Source organism: Sarcophilus harrisii, chromosome 4 (genome assembly GCF_902635505.1).
Source record: "Sarcophilus harrisii chromosome 4, mSarHar1.11, whole genome shotgun sequence".
Taxonomy (NCBI): Eukaryota; Metazoa; Chordata; class Mammalia; order Dasyuromorphia; family Dasyuridae; genus Sarcophilus; species Sarcophilus harrisii.
Window position 1 is genome coordinate 388,816,003 of NC_045429.1, and position 16,030 is coordinate 388,832,032.

At 38.7% G+C, this 16,030-nt stretch overlaps 1 protein-coding gene across 1 annotated transcript; it reads right to left on the reverse strand.

Annotated features, from left to right (window-relative positions):
• Positions 1–4,268: 4,268 nt before the first annotated feature.
• On the reverse strand, positions 4,269–14,702 carry DEGS1 (delta 4-desaturase, sphingolipid 1). Its single transcript, XM_031967060.1, has 3 exons — positions 14,369–14,702; positions 8,785–9,527; positions 4,269–4,885 (listed from the first exon to the last, which is right to left on the reverse strand). The coding sequence occupies exons 1-3, from the start codon at positions 14,448–14,450 to the stop codon at positions 4,739–4,741; spliced, it is 972 nt and encodes a 323-aa protein (XP_031822920.1). The 5' UTR covers positions 14,451–14,702; the 3' UTR covers positions 4,269–4,738.
• Positions 14,703–16,030: the final 1,328 nt, after the last annotated feature.

Sequence of the window (16,030 nt, forward strand, 5' to 3'; positions counted from 1 at the left end):
AGTAAAGATATTGAGTTCTATTTTGGACATATGGAGTTTGAAATGCTAATGTGGTATCTAAATGGAGATGTTTAATAGACAGCCAGTAATGAGGCCAAAGTTGGAAATACAGCTTTTGAAATAATCTATGGAAAAATGATAGGTCTCTTATGGGAACAAATGAGATCACTAAGAAAATATATACAAACTAATTAACACAACCATGAATATAAGGTCAAGTTTCTAACTTTGAAAAAAGTTTAGATTTGGTAATGTTAGAATCCAGAATTGTCCATTCATTCAATTTGTCTTCATACTGTCAATCAATTAAGTCAAGAAGCATTTATTAAGCACTTACTATTACTGAGCATCATTCCAAGGATATGGCCATAAAATGTAACAAATTAGGATTTCCCCCTCCAAGGCAGAAAGACAGCGGGGTTATCAGAAAAGTCCAAACAGTAACTTTACTTCTTTCTCTATTACTTCTTAGTGCATCTTCATATCTGCCTGTAACCAATTTAATGGAAGTTATTGCCACCCGGAGCCATTTTTGGGGTTTGGGGAACACCAAGCAGCCTGCTGACAATCAGCCTTTTGATGGGTTGCTGACTTATCCATCTACCCAATGAAGCCATAGTAATTTCTAGCACAAATTTTGTCTTCTGATTTACAAAACCAATTAAAGCAGAAGTGTTTGAGGCAATATATGGAATCAATGTCAAAAAAATGATCAGCAACTAATAACTAATAATAATAATCAAAAATAATCACCAGCAATAAAAAGTTCCATTGGGTTCTACTCCACATTATAAGTTCCACTGCTGCTGCCCTTGTAACACATCAATCTGCATAAATATTACACAATTTGTTAATTACTTCCTCTTCTACATGAATAGTAATACATGTAGGCAATTCATTCTCTTTTCCAATACTGCAGTTTAAGGATGAAAAAAGTTCTTTAAGTAAAGAAAACCATAAAATCAAGGTAATACTATGTGATAAATACTTCAAGGCTTATACTTACAATGTGTTTTACATACATCACTCAGCTCTCACATCATTTAACTACTGAGTCATTAAATGGAAAACCATATTCTTTTTTTTCCCCCCAGTCCACTTTTCTACTTAAAAACTTAAAAAAAAAAAAAACCAACTTAAAAACAGGGTATCTTCTTGTTTAAGCAAAACCCCATGGCCCCAATAACATAAATATTTCATGTCTCCTCTCCTTTTATAGTTTTCTTCTATATTTATGATATTTTTAGAGACCACATCTGCATTACAAAACTAGCCTTGAGTACTTGCAAATCATTTCAGAGTCACACAAATTTTTCTTCAATTCTCTCCCATGGAACATCAAAACTTTTACAGGATTTAAAAAGATTTTGCTTCTATTTGTTACTAACTTTTCTAACTTGAATCTGTTGAAAACTAGAATTGAAAATAGAGTTCAGTGTTTACAATTACATGCTGTAATTGCAATTTATTTCAAAACTATATGCAAGTTAGAAATTTTAAAATTGGGTAATTTTAGCTGACTGCACCAATGTCACAATCATATGTGGAAAATTTCTAAATACATTTGCCTGAATTATTGGGACCTTCTTTCACTTTCTGAAGCATTCACATGGAGACATTTCGCTAAATTACTGTTTTACATATCAGACTAAAATCACAGGGCATTTGGAAGATAATGCAAGTTTCTTAAGTACTTTATCAATTTTGCCTTTGTATCCCTAGTGATTAAGCACAGTACCTAATATCTCGTAAATGCTTGTTGATTGATTGGCAAATAGTTGGTAAATAGAATAGAGTAAAATTGCCATGACAACCAGCTTGACTATCTATCTTTAGATTCTGATGGAAGTAACCCAGGACTCTAAATCCAAGAGAATCATTGTGTGATCTAAACCATCAAACCTTCCTCCAGCGCAATCCCTACAGCCATCGAAGAGGGGAGAAATCACTGCAGAGAAAATGTTCTACCTTCCTCACCACTACTAGCAAGAGCTACTAGACTACTAGAGCAAATACCCGGTCTGCATCCAGCCCAGTGCTCAAGCCATTATCTGGGGAGATAACTCCAGTGGAGCCAGTCACCCTCCACCAACTGCCAATCGACTAATTGCCCCTCACAAGCCAGGTGAGAGCCAGTCTAACTGAAACAGTAGGGAGAGGCAGAAGGTAATGGGAGCCAGGAAATCCAACCACCTTGACCTTCAGATTTCCTTGATGAAACCGACCAAGACCCAGGAGCCTTGGAAGGAATACTAGTTCCAAACCAGTGGCAAGTAACTCAGGATCAGAAACTAATGCATATTTATCAATATAAATAGTATTAAAGAGGCATTATCATCTGCTTATTGCTGTACCCAAAGGATCATGAGACCTTTCCATCTGACTTGTTTTTCTTGCACAATATAATATGGAAAAATCAGACCAAAAGGATAATACTATGCTGTGATCCAGTCTCCAGGTTGTCTTTTTGAATATGATTTGCATTTTCCATCTCAAATCTATTGGAATTGCCTTGATTCACTCCATTGTTGAAAAGAGCCAAGTCTATCACATAATTTATTACTGTGTACAATATTCTCCTGGTTCTGCTCACTTCACTCATGTTAAGTCTTTCCAGGCTTTTCTGAAATCAGCCTGTTCATTAATTCTTACAGAACAATTGCATTACTTTCATATAACGTAATTTAGCAAGCCATTCTCCAACTGATGAGCATCCACTCAATTTCCAGTTCCTTGTTCTTCATCCAGGTCATGTCCACTAATCCTGGGGGGTGGGCAGAGGGAAGGTCCCCAAGACTCTGTCCTGGGCTCCCCTCTCTTCTCTACGCATTCTATTTCATTTAGTTATCTCATCAGCTCTGAAGGATTTAATTATCATCTCTGTCCACTTTTCTCTTCAGCCCTAACATCTCCAGCTGGTTCCAATTATCTTTTCATCACCTTCAAATGGACATCATATACACTTTTAGTCATTGCATCCAAAACCAAATTCTTTTTTCACCCAAACCCTCTCTTCTTTCCAAATTCCCTATTTTTCCCCCAAAGGAATTACCATTTTCCCAGTCACCAAGTCTCAAAACTTAAGTGTCATCCTGAACTCCTCATGCTCTCTTCCTCTCTGCTACCATATCCAAAAAGTTGTCAAGTTCTATCCAATTATTTCAAATGAAATAATATTTGTAAAGTGCTTAGCACAGTACCTGGTACACAGTAGGCTTTATATGAATGCTTTAGTCTCTTCCCTATTCCCTCCTATCATAACATCCTTCTCACTTTTTACCTGCAACTCTTTCTGCTCCATGGAAGAAAGAACACTGGTGTCCTGCTGCCCTTTCCATTTCCTCTTGTGTATTGTCTTCTCCCATTAGATAAGTTCCTCGAAGGCAGGAACTTTTTTTTCCTACTTAGTATCATCATGCTTAGCACAGTACCTGGCAACATGCTAGCTGCTTAATAAACGTTGAATGAACTAAATATGTTCCCTATTTTTTTTACATTTTAATTTATGAAATAAAAGATGCATTTCCATAACATCATAGAATGATTGCATATGAAACTGCAATTCTATTACGTACAAATTGCTATTTCTTTGGAATATAGAACTTATCATGTAAATTTTTTCTCTCACCCTCCATCACTAGTCATGTGTGTATATGCACACACATATATATGAAATCATTCTACACTATATATATACATACATATATACACACACACACACATATATACATATACACACACTATTCTATACTTTATCAGTTCTTTCTCTGGATGCAGATAGCATCTTTCTTCAAATGTCCTTTGTAGTTAATTTGGGTAATTTATGATAACCAAAATGACTTAATTATTCAAGGTTCTCAAAACAATATTGCTATTACTGTATATCGTTCTCTTGGTCCTTCTTTCATTATTTCATGCAAGTCTTCCACATTTTTCCTAAAATCAATGAGCTCATTATTTTTTTATAGCACAGTATTTCATCATGATCATATACTAAAACTTGTTCAGTCATTCCCCAATCGATGGCTTTCTCTGCAATATCCACTTCTTTGCCACCACATAGTTGGCAAATATTTTAGAACATAAGAGGTTCTTTTCCTCTTCCCCTAATCATTTTCGATCTGTGCATATGCCTTAATCTCAAACTACAAAGTATTTTGCCAGTTTCTGAATACTCATTCACATCCTAATAATCTCTTTTCTGTATAATTTATTGTCCCTTACCTTACTGAATTCCTTTTATTTGAAATATAAAAGCAAGAAGTGAATACAGTTTTAATTAATAATTCAGTTTTATTTTATTTTATGTGTGCTTAAGCTCAACTCTAATGATTTTTCTCTGCAGAAAATACAATACACAGATGAACAAAATGGGCAGAGAATTCAATTCATAGAAATGCAACTTCTTAAAAGTCTTTTTACAATATGCTTCCCCCAAAACATTAACACTGGTAAATATATAGTTTTTTAAAATTATATGTAATGGCATAGAAGCAAGCTGAATCATGGTTTTATTCAGGGCACACAAGTGCAAATTAGACATAGGAGAAGCATGTTAATTGGTTAAAGCCTTATTAAATTCTTGAAACTTTTTGTAGAGCTCCTATCTGGAAACTGTACAAGGGTGGCTTCTAAATCTCCCTAGTTAATAATTCAAAATATAAATATATGGGGAAGTAATATACATGTGTAAGCCATTTTTAAAGTGACTATGAAGAGTCCTCCTTTGATTGGAGTATTAATCCTGTTTCACTTCTCCCTTTAGATGCCTCTTCACTCTAGAATAGGGACTGATAGAATCATCCATCACAAAATCATAGAGCACTCTTATCCAGGAGTTGTACTGAGGCAAGTTGTCATAATATTCTGCTGCTATTTTTTTCACCTGTGGTCAAAACAAACAAACAAAAAAAAACACATAATACATTTAAAAGCTAGGGCAAGATAAGGCATTATATATAGTATTAACACTTTATATGGTTAACAGGTCTTGATTGAAATTATAAAATGTTTTCCTTTATTTTAGGGATTAATGACCTAGATACAGTGTAGAGCAGATGAACCTGCCTCAAAGCTAATATTAACTTCACAACACAACTGGTCAGGTCTAGAAATCCTGAAGTGTGAGTGTCTTTTCTTAGAAAATGAACAATTATCTTCAATAACTTCATCACAACTCTTTACACAGTGAGACTTAACCCACTCCTTAGGCCTTAATAAATACCTCTTGTGGTTAACTTGAAAACTCTCAAGATTGAGCAGGATGAAGGAGATCTGGCTATTAAAGTATCCATTTAATATGATAATTTCAATTTCCTAGAATTATATTTGGATCCACAAATAAATACCAACATAACAAATAAAAAGATGCACCAAGAGAATTAAAAAAAAGGTAAGGACAATAATATGTATGAAAAAGCATGATTATCATATTGTAAATAATTATTTTTATTCAGGAATAGCAGAAAAATACTTCCTGGTAAAAGATTAATCCAAAGCCACAAGGCACAACTTTAGACAATACTAACGTCTTTCAGATATTCAGTTTTGTTGTCCCAACAATCCAAAAATTCTATGAAATTTTTTCTACAAGGATGAGACAGAAGTTACCTTTTCTTTGGGAAGGAAGTAGCTTATGGAATCTTAAAGCAATAGCACTCAAAATTTTAGGTCTCAGGATTCTTTATACTTGTAAAATTAATGAGGACCTTGAAATAACTTTTATTTATGTCTATCAACATTTAGTATATTATTAAAATTTAACAAATTTAAATAACTAATTAAATTAAAATTAAATGGAAATATCATTATGAAAATAGTATTGATCTCATGGTCCATGAACTCAAGGATTCTTGGACTACACTTTGAGAACTAGCAGTTGCAGAACAGTTACCTAGGCAATGAGAGTCAAAAATTTACCCTCATTAAAAGGTCACACACAGTTTCCTCTCCCCAAAGTGTCATCCCTCAGAGACTACCATTTATTTACAATATATATATCTTGTATGAGGGGTTAACAGCATATAATCTCTTCCACTGGAATATTTGCTTTTTGAAGGCAGAGATCATATTTTTGCCTTTCTTAGTATCCCCAGCATTTAACAGTCCTTAGTAAACATAATAAATATTTGTTGACTGAAAAAAATATAAGAAAAGTATTAAGCACTTTCCCTATGAAGATAACAAACTAAGTAGGAAAATACTGGGGACAGAAAAAAAGTCCTTACATTAATCCTGAACAAATTCAAAATCCTTACAAATAGTAAATCACATATTTCTGAAATTTTAAGTCTAAACAAATCTGATCTGGGTGATTACCAATTTTCATTTAAAAAAAAAAAAAAAGATAAAATATAAGATTTATAGTCTGAAATTCCCAAGGAATGCCAGAATTTCTATAACAAAAAAAAAAAAAAAAATGATTATGTGATAAAAAAAGTAATGGAATGATACTTATATCTAATTCTTAATTTTAACCCCTAAATTGAGTTTCAAATAAAAGTGACCTAACATTTTAAAATTATGAAAATAAAGCAAAAAACTCAATTAAAATAATCATCGAACCCCCAAGCTCAATGCTTTTTTGACAACACTTTTTTTTTTTCAGAGGGGAAGGGGAGGAGGCAATCAGGTTAAGTGACTTGCAATGGGTCACACAGCTTGTAACTGTCTGAGGCCACATTTGAATACAGGTCCTCAACTCCAATTCTGGTGCTCCATTCATTGCATTACCTAGTTGACCCCAAAATATGTTTTTTTAAATGAGCTAAGATTAAGATAAATGACCCTGACCAAGTCTTTTAGCTCTATAAACCTATTTCTTCTTTTTAAATTCAAATGAGATAACTTCTAGCTGAAACAAGTCCAGGAGAGCCAATATCAATATTAGCTAACATTTATATAACTTATTAAGTGCCAGGCATTGGCTAAGTGCTTTAAAAATGTTATTTCATTTGATTCTCACAACTACCCTGGGAGGTAGGCACCATAGATCTTATTTTTCAGATGAGGAAACTGAGGCAAACAGAAGTTACCTGACTTGCTCAGGATTGCATAGCTAGTAAGTGTCTGAGGCTGTATTTAAAATTAGGTCTTCTGGCTTCAGATCTGTTACCCTATCTATGTTCTCTTATTTGTGTGGTAGATCAGAAAATTCCTAGGTGGTCTGCTATATTAACTAGGAGAGAGAAAACAGGTAGGGTAGGAAATTTAGAATCCGTGTTGGTATCATTGCATTTGGTGACAATTAACACTGAAAGAATGTTAATTCTACCTAAACTAGACCAAATTTCCATCATACACAAGGTCTGTTAAGTTACAAGAAAACTCAGAAACTTTCAATTCAAAATGTGTTGAGCTGTTCTAGTTCAACCATAAAGAAAAAAAAAGAATTCATTTCACCCATTAGGAAAGAGGAAACAAAAATACAAAGCTGAAAGCCTGGCACTACACATTTGCTATTCAGACTTGCACATGGCTATAATAACAGAGTAGCTGCATAATGGTGTTAGATTACACCACAACTGCTTGGCTGTTTTTAAATTTTACCAGTGGTAAAGTCCATAGCCTCTAAAAACAAAACAAACCCTGCCATAATTACTCATCCTAATGATAGAAATTCCCTAGTGTCTTTAATGCAAGGGAATCTATTAGGAAGAAAATAAGTCACTCTAGAAAGAAAGAAGAAAATGCGCTAGGTCCTACCACACTGAGACAAATACTTAAGTTGTTTCCAGGGAACTCAGTTATGGAGGACAGCCCCCCTTTCTCCATAAAGACAGATTGGTTAGATAGAAAAGAGGATAAAACGAAGTAACATTTGGCTCATCTAGACATTACATTTCTGAATTGTCTAATCTTTCCCAAGAAAGTTTGGCATAGAGGAGTAGTTTCTTTAAATGTTCTAAATATTAACACAGGGATTTCCCTGTGGTTAGGGGACAATTTTTGGGATTCTGCCTGGAGAACTCAGAACTCAAAAGCTTTTTGTTTGCATGTCATCTTTAGGGCTATAATGATGGCTTCTCAGAGTTCTACCAGCTGCCTAAATCTAGATAGAAGTGGTGATGATTAGTAGAGCCTAAGAATTTCTCAATCACCTCTGGCCACATAGAAGCAGCAAAGAGGTGGGTGTGCAGGGAGAAAAGTGACATGTGGAGCCAATGGCCTGAGGGTTCAAATCACAGTTGTGTGACCTTGGGCAAGTCAACTTTGTGCAACTCTGCCTCACTCAAATCCAATTCATGCAGTAATCAAGATAGCCTTAAACCTCTTCAAGTCACTTACTTTTGAGCCTCAATTTCCTTATCTGTAAAAGGAGGAAACTGGGCTCCATGATCAATAGTACTTTAAGAAAGGAAAATGCTGGCTTGTCAAAATTGTTCAGGAAGACTGTACAGTCTTGCCAAAATGTTCCTCCAGTGAAAGTACTCTCTTGCAAAGGCTTTTTCTATCTTACTCATAGATAGATTCTCATAGAGAAAAAGCTGAAGACTCAGCAACTGCATAAACCAAAATGGAAAGATAGAAATTTATTCCTCAATGACCTTGGTAAAGTGAACTCTTCTCATCAATACAATTGGAGATTTAAAAAAAATGAGTAGCTAAGATTATATCCTGCCCAAATTAGGTATATTAGGAGTTATCAATGAAGTGAATTCTTCTCATCAATACAATTGGAGATTTTAAAAAAATAAGTAGCTAAGATTATATTCCTGCCCAAATTAGGTAAATTAGGAGTTATTATTCTAAAATCTCTTTTTAACAAATGAGAAAAATACTCACCAATGGAAGATTCTTTCCAGGTATATTGGGAAAGTCATGATGTTCATTATGATAACCTACATTGAAAGTTATTAAATTAAGAGGTCCATAATAAGAAAAAGTTTCATGTCCTTTTAAAAACATGTAATGTTCAGCTATGAAATGTCCAGAAATTGGGTGTAAACCTAGGCCAAGTACTGATCCTGCAAATACATACACAAGAGATTTGATTCCAAAAAAATAGTAAATAAAAACGTCAAAACTCAGCTGAATTGTCAGATTGATAATTTCCAAGTAGGTAATTGGCTTGGGGTTGATACACATTGGTCGAAAAGCATAAATGAGTGGCTGAAGAATAACCCATATAAACTTTCTGAAACGGGTACAGAAAAACCAGCCCTCAAAATTGGTGGGAATATCCACATCGATACCTTCTCCTCCTAGGTAGCGATGATGATCCATGTGGTACCTCTTGAAGGAAACAGAATATGGAATGCCAAAAGGAAGATTTGCAAATATTCCAAAATACCGGTTCCAAAGAGCTTTGCCATTGCCAAATGCAAGATTGTGAGAGATTTCATGAATAGCCAAAGTCATTGAATGACTAATGCAGCTGCCAAAGGCGTAAGACCAGAACAAAACCCATTTCCAGTCCAAGTCTTTTACTAAGTAAAATGCAACCAACTGTGCAATAACCATCAAAATCACAATCCATATCAAGTTGTAATCTGGTTTCATCAAAGATTTTATTTCTGGATACTTGGCTGTGAAGAGAAGAAAAAAATAGGAATAAGAAAATAAATACTAAAACACAGTTAAGCAAACTAAATGAGCTTAGTTCTAAACTAAATGAACTTTTACACCTGAATTTTCATATTACATATAATTCTGACTTTTGTCAGAAACAAACTTTAGCCTCAATGTAGTATACACAGCCCAGCCTGGTGTCAGGAAATCTCTGTTCTATAATACTAATCACAGAGATAAATAAAATAATGCTTGATATTTACATAGTGCTTTATTATACTTCAACACTCTGGATTTTGATCCTGATAGAATTTACATAGTGTTTAAGGTTTGCCATATGCCTACAAATATCATTTGATCTTCACAACACTGGGAGATAAGTGCTATTATAATCTCCATTTTACCAGACAGCAAACTGAAGAAGGCAGGGTAAGTAACCTGCCCAGAGTCACACAGATCTCAAATATCTGCCTTTTATAAGCATAGTTGTAATGAGTTACAGAGGAGGAAACTGGGGTAGTGGCTGTTGGAGATGGGATTTGAACCTAGGTTTCTCTGATTCAGTGTTCTTTTCACTACATGGAATTCACTATTAAATGGTGGTACAATTTAAAGCAAATCAAATTTTCTCAATCTTAGCTTCCTTACCTATAAAATGAATGGAATCGGAATAGTTGTTTTTTATTTTTAAAAATAACTACAACTCTAAAATTCTGATTTTAAAATTGTGATTATTTATTATTTCAAGATGACACTCTAATTTGATCTGATTCTTATCTTCTGTATTTAACATATCAGTAGTGAATTTTGAAATGAAAATAGTTAAAATAAAATTAAAAAATCTTGTATTTCAAGATAGGTATACTACTACTAAAAGGCAACTTCTGTAGATGAGAAGAGAATTGCAAAATCTATGACAAACTCTGTACTACTACTCAAATTTCACTTTCCAGTCCCACACCATGGACCCCATCATCCCTAATTGTTATCTCCTCTGATTCTACTCATGTATGATCCACACTTTTCCCAAGTCACCAAAATGTACAAAAGAGAGTACATCTAATCACTAACAGAAAAACATCCACATTCATCTGGATCTAGCTGTATGATGGGACATGGAGCCAGAGTAAGTTCAACACCTGTAACATTCTACCTATTACCCAGGACAAGTTCTTTCAACTTGGGAGTGAAGGGATGGCTTTAATGACCTCCAAGGTCCCTTCTAAATTCTAAATTATGATCTTATTTTTTTCTATGTACAGAAGCATACTTCTACACAAAGAAAACTGCTTCAAGGTTGAAACCAGTGGATGTCCTGGTCATCTTGGGATGTCAATAGGGTTTTCTCAAGAGATTGGACCTTTTTGACAAAACAAGTTTTTTTAAAAGTGTTCTAGATAATCCAGACGGAAAAACTAGCTTCTCTCCACACCCCCACTCCCCACCCCCGAACAGGGAAGGTGATTGTAGTGGAACATTAAAAATATTATTTGGATATAATGGAGAGGTAAAGACTAGAGGCCAGGAAATCAAAAGGCAAATAACACAATAGTCAAAAAGATAATAGATTACTAGATCTGTATCCCAAAAAGATCATAAAAAAGGGAAAAGTATCCACATGTGCAAAAATGTTTGTAGCAGCCCTTTTTGCAGTGTCAAGGAAATGGAAACTGAGTGGATGCCCATCAGTTGGAGAATGGCTGAATAAGTTATGGTACATGAATGTTATGGAATATTATTGTTCTATAAAAACGATCAGGAGGATGATTTCAAAGAGGCCTTATAGAGACTTACATGAACTGATGCTAAGTGAAGTGAATAGAACCAAAAGAACATTATATACAGCAACAACAAGATTATGTGGTGATCAACTCTGATGGACTTGGTTCTTTTCAACAGTGCAGTGAATGACACCAATTCCAATGGATTTGTGATCAAGAGAGCCATCTCTATCCAGAAAGAAGACTGTGAGGAATGAATGTGGATCACAATATAGTATTTGCACCTTTTTTGTTGTTGCTGTTGTTTGCTTGCTTTTTTTTTTCTTTCTCATTTTCCCCTTTTTAATTTGATTTTTCTTGTGCAACATGATAAATGGGAAATATGTATAGAAGAATTGCACATGTTTAACATGTATTGGATGCTGTTTAGAGGAGAGGGTGGGGAAAGGGAGTAAGAAAAACTTGGAAAATAGTTTTGCAAGGATAAATGTTGAAAACTATCTTTGCGTGTATTTTGAAAATAAAAAGCCATTTGTTTAATCATAGATTTAGTGTTCAAAGGTCTACCTTAGAAAATATCCAGTTTAACACCATAATTTGAAGTTGAAGAAACTGAGATTTGGAGGGAAGCTTAAAGTTATACAGAAAACACCTGGAAGAACTCGGGCAAGAAGTGATGAGACTTGACCCAGGGTGGTTTTGGTAGGAGTAGAGAGGGAATCTTGAACCTTTAGAGAGATTTAACTGAGGGGAACACTTGGCAACTGCTTAATGGTAATGCAGTTAAGGGGAGGGAAGAGATGACTCTTTAACCATAATCCCCAAAAGAGAAAACAAGAATGGCAGATGATGGGAAGGAAAGGAGTATGAAGAGTTCTGTTTTATACATATTAAGTGACAAAGAAAACAACAATTTAGATTTTGCAGCTTTATTGTATTATCTTATTTTGATTGTTCACTTTTGCTAACATTAAATTTATACAATTAAAAATTATATTATGTCTTATCTTTTTAGCTACACATTTCAGATTCTTTGAAGGTAAAAACCATGCCTTATTCATCTTAATTTGACAAACACATGTCTTTGCACGTGTTCTCTAAGTGTTATAACTATTAAACAGGTAGCTAATTCCTACTATTTGGAAAATCCTTTTTGTAAAAAAGATGTCAATTCTTAATCATATATGTCCATAATTACAAAGCTTTTGATGACTATCTCTTCTATAACAGCATCTAAATAGATACTTAACCTACTACATTTATTTACTTGAACAAGGTGATATAAAAACAAAAGATATCATTAAAATGTTTTAAAAACCATGCAGAATACATTCTAAATGAAGGTTTAACATCTCCAAACTGTATTTAATGAAGAATAAACTTCAACCTCAACACTTATAACCCTAAGTAGGATTCTTAGTGAATCTAAGACACTTAAGGTTGGATATGCTATATGCCCTTCCATAAAGACTGAATGGAAATAGCATGACAAATATAAAAATACATTAAAAATAATTGTACACGTATAACCTATATTGTATTGCTTGCTGTCTTGGGGAGGAAAAGGAAAGGAAAGGAAGAAGAAAAAGAAGTTGGAACTAAAAATCTTACAAAAATGAAACATAGAAGCCTATCTGTTCATATAATTGGAAAAATAAATTACTATTAAAATTTTGTTTTTAATTGAAGGGAAAGGCCAAGGGAGAAAAAAAAAAACTATTGTCAGAAACAAAAATTGTCCATTTCAATTTCTCATCCATTAATTATTTTAATACATTTAACTTAAAAAAAAAAAAAAAAAAAACCATGGACAAAAAATGCTCTCTACATCATAATGGCTACCCTAGCCAAACAACACATACAGAGCAATTTGGAATTGGAAGGAACTGCAGAGGCCACTGTGTCCAGCCCCACCATTTTTATAGAGCATGAAACTGAGGAGCAGAGAAATGAAATGATTTTCCCAAGATGGCATCACAAGAGAGTGGCAAAGCTGGAATTTGAATAGAGGTCCTTTAATGACTCCAAACACAGCTAATGTCCCAATTAAGTCATGCTGCGTTTTATTCTACTCTTGAGAATCAAGTAAGACATAGCGAAGAGCACTCTTAATCATAGAGAAACTGGCTTTTATGCAATTATCTAGCACATAGTAAGTGCTAAATAAATACTTGATGACTTATTTAATCCTTCCTTGCCTAGGAAGCCTCTTCCTACCCCCTTAATTCCAGTGCTTTCCCTCTTTTATTTATTTATTTATGCTGAGCTGAGTTTGCTTTGCCTAATTGTTAGCTGTTCTTCCCCGTTAGATCGTAAACTCCTAAAGGGCAGCGATTGTCTTATGTCTTTTTTTATGCCTAGCACCGGGACATAATTAACGTTTATTGGCTGAGTGATTGATTCCCTCTCTGGGGTTCCAGTTTCTTTCCTATGTAGAGTTAAGACTCGGGCTCGGTGGAGTCCACATCACCTATCCCTGACATGCAGTAATGGAGTGGGAGAGCCCACTGAGTTATTTGGAAAGTTCCACACCAAGACGGGTGTCTCCACGTTACTCCGTCAGTGAATGAGAGGAAGACAACCCAAATTCAGGTTCTAGCACGTCTGCGCGATATAGATAAAGGCAGAAGGTAGCAAAAGCCGCGGCCCTCCCCGCAGCCCGCCCCGCTCGGATGACTAATAGGTCTCGGGCAGCGGGATCGCCCCGGCGCCCCGCTCCAGAGTCCGGCTCCATCGCCGCGTCCCACCGCCTCCACCCGGGCCCCGTCAGTCGCGTCTGGGGCAGCGCGGAAAAGGGATGTGGGGGTGGGGGAAGCAGCAGCCGGGCGGAGGGGGAAGGGAGGGGACGGGATGAAGCGGAGCCCCCGCCCCTCGCCCTGACTGCTCCGAGCGAAGCCCGAGGGGCCCGCGGTGGCCAGGCCCCGGAAGCCGCCTCTTCCCTCCCCTCCCCGGGCAGGCAGAATGGGGACGGCCGGGGAGTGGGGAAGGCCCTGCCCGGGGCCCGCTAACGGGCCCCACACCGGAGAGAAGCACTCGGTCCCTGCCCCCACTCCGGGTCCGAGGGCGGAGGCGTCCCGGTCCAAAAAACGCCGAGGAGGAAGGGCACATAACGGGCGCAGGGCTACCGGTCTGCTCACCCAGGATCTCCTTGCGGCGATCTGTGTGCGGCTGGTCCGTGTAGACCCATTCGAAGTCCTGCCGCGACACCCGGGCTCCCATCGCGGCGGCGGCGGCGCGCGGCCTCTCCCGAGGGGCTGCTCACTCGCCCGCACGCGTCCTGCGGATGTCAGTCGTCCGCGCGCCGGAGAGGGACGCGGCACCTCCGAGCAGCGGCCGGGCTCGTGTCTGATGGCGGCAGGAGGCGGAGGATAAGGGCCCGGCCAAGGAAGAGGGGGCGAAGGAGGGGCCGCAGTCCGCGCACGCAGCACCGCCCGGCGTCTGGGCCGACTGACGGGCGCTCGGACGCGCCCTGGGAGGAGCGCGCGCCTTGCTCCGCCCCCGCTCGGTTCTTTCACTTTCCTGCCCCGCCCCTCCTCGCCACCACCACCTTCCAGCCCCGACTCGCCCCGCTCAGCCCCCCCCCCGACCCCGCCCTGCCCCTCCCTCACTCCATTTCCCTTGTTCCCACCCCCCCCCGATTCTCCCCTCCATGGCTCCGCCCCCTTACTTACCCGCCCCTCCTCGCCCCCCGCCTCTGCCCTCCATGGCTCCGCCCCCTTACTTCCCCGCCTCTCCTCGCCCCCCGCCTCTGCCCTCCATGGCTCCGCCCCCTTACTTCCCCGCCTCTCCTCGCCCCCCGCCTCCCGAGCGCAGCCCCATTTCTCCCTCCTAGTCCAGCTAAGATGAACCTTTACTCCGGGAGCCGCAACTGCGACCTTTCCCCTTTCTGGCCTGTCGCCTCTGCCCTAGACCGCTTTGATGTCCTTTTTTGGTCATAGCCTCCCGCCTTACCTCATATTTAGCCTTCCAGGATCGCTTTATGAGTATTGCCTCATTTGATTCCCCACCACTATCTTGGGATGTAGGTGCTATTATCCCTATTTTACAGATGAGGAGACCGAGGCAGGCCAAGGCGAATGGGGGAGGGGGTGGAGAGGCCAGATCCAGAGCTTTAACCACCGAACCCCCGAGCGGCCCCGCCCAAGGAGGATCGCTGTTCCTTAAGGGCAGACTCGTCTTTTTTTTTTAGCTCACTCAGCATTTAGTACGAGGGCTTAATCAATGCTTTTTGACTTTATCCGCGCTTGACCCGTAGTAAACATTTAAACGCTTGCTGATGATAATCCCGGACTTGTCCTCTTCACACACACACACCCCCCCCCCCCCCCCCCCCCCCCCCCCCCCCCCCCCCCCCCCCCCCCCCCCCCCCCTCCTCCTCTTCCTCAAGCCCATTTTCATTTTGAGTCATTTTGCGTCAGCCCCAAAGATGAGCCCGCCTTCCTTTTCCAGACGCGCTCCCCTGGGAGCCTTCCCGCAGGAAAGGGGGAAGGGCACCTGGGCCCTCCGCACACACACCGCTCAGCCCTCAGCACCTGGGGAGCCCAGCCGGAGATAGGCTGAAGAAGGAATGGAAAGCATGAATGGTTCGGGGCATTTTGATAACTGGCTACTGTATCTAAAGAATTATCCACACACACCCCGCCGTGGTTTCCTTACAAGAACTTTCCTGAGCCACCCGGGCTATTTACCAATAAAATAGAATAAAAACGGGAGCCGCTAGGTGGCGCGGTGGGGAGAGCTCCAGCCCTGAAGTCGGGAGGACACGAGTTCAAATCTGCCCTCAGACACTTAATCCTTCC

What these genes read in the sequence shown, in the direction of transcription:
- DEGS1 (XM_031967060.1), bottom strand. Translation starts at nt 14,450, where the DNA reads ATGGGAGCCCGGGTGTCGCGGCAGGACTTCGAATGGGTCTACACGGAC. An exon ending in TCGCCGCAAGGAGATCCTGG is followed by an intron (nt 9,528 to 14,368) that starts GTGAGCAGACCG and finishes TTCTCTTCACAG; the next exon opens with CCAAGTATCCAGAAATAAAA. An exon ending in CTGGAAAGAATCTTCCATTG is followed by an intron (nt 4,886 to 8,784) that starts GTGAGTATTTTT and finishes TTTTGACCACAG; the next exon opens with GTGAAAAAAATAGCAGCAGA.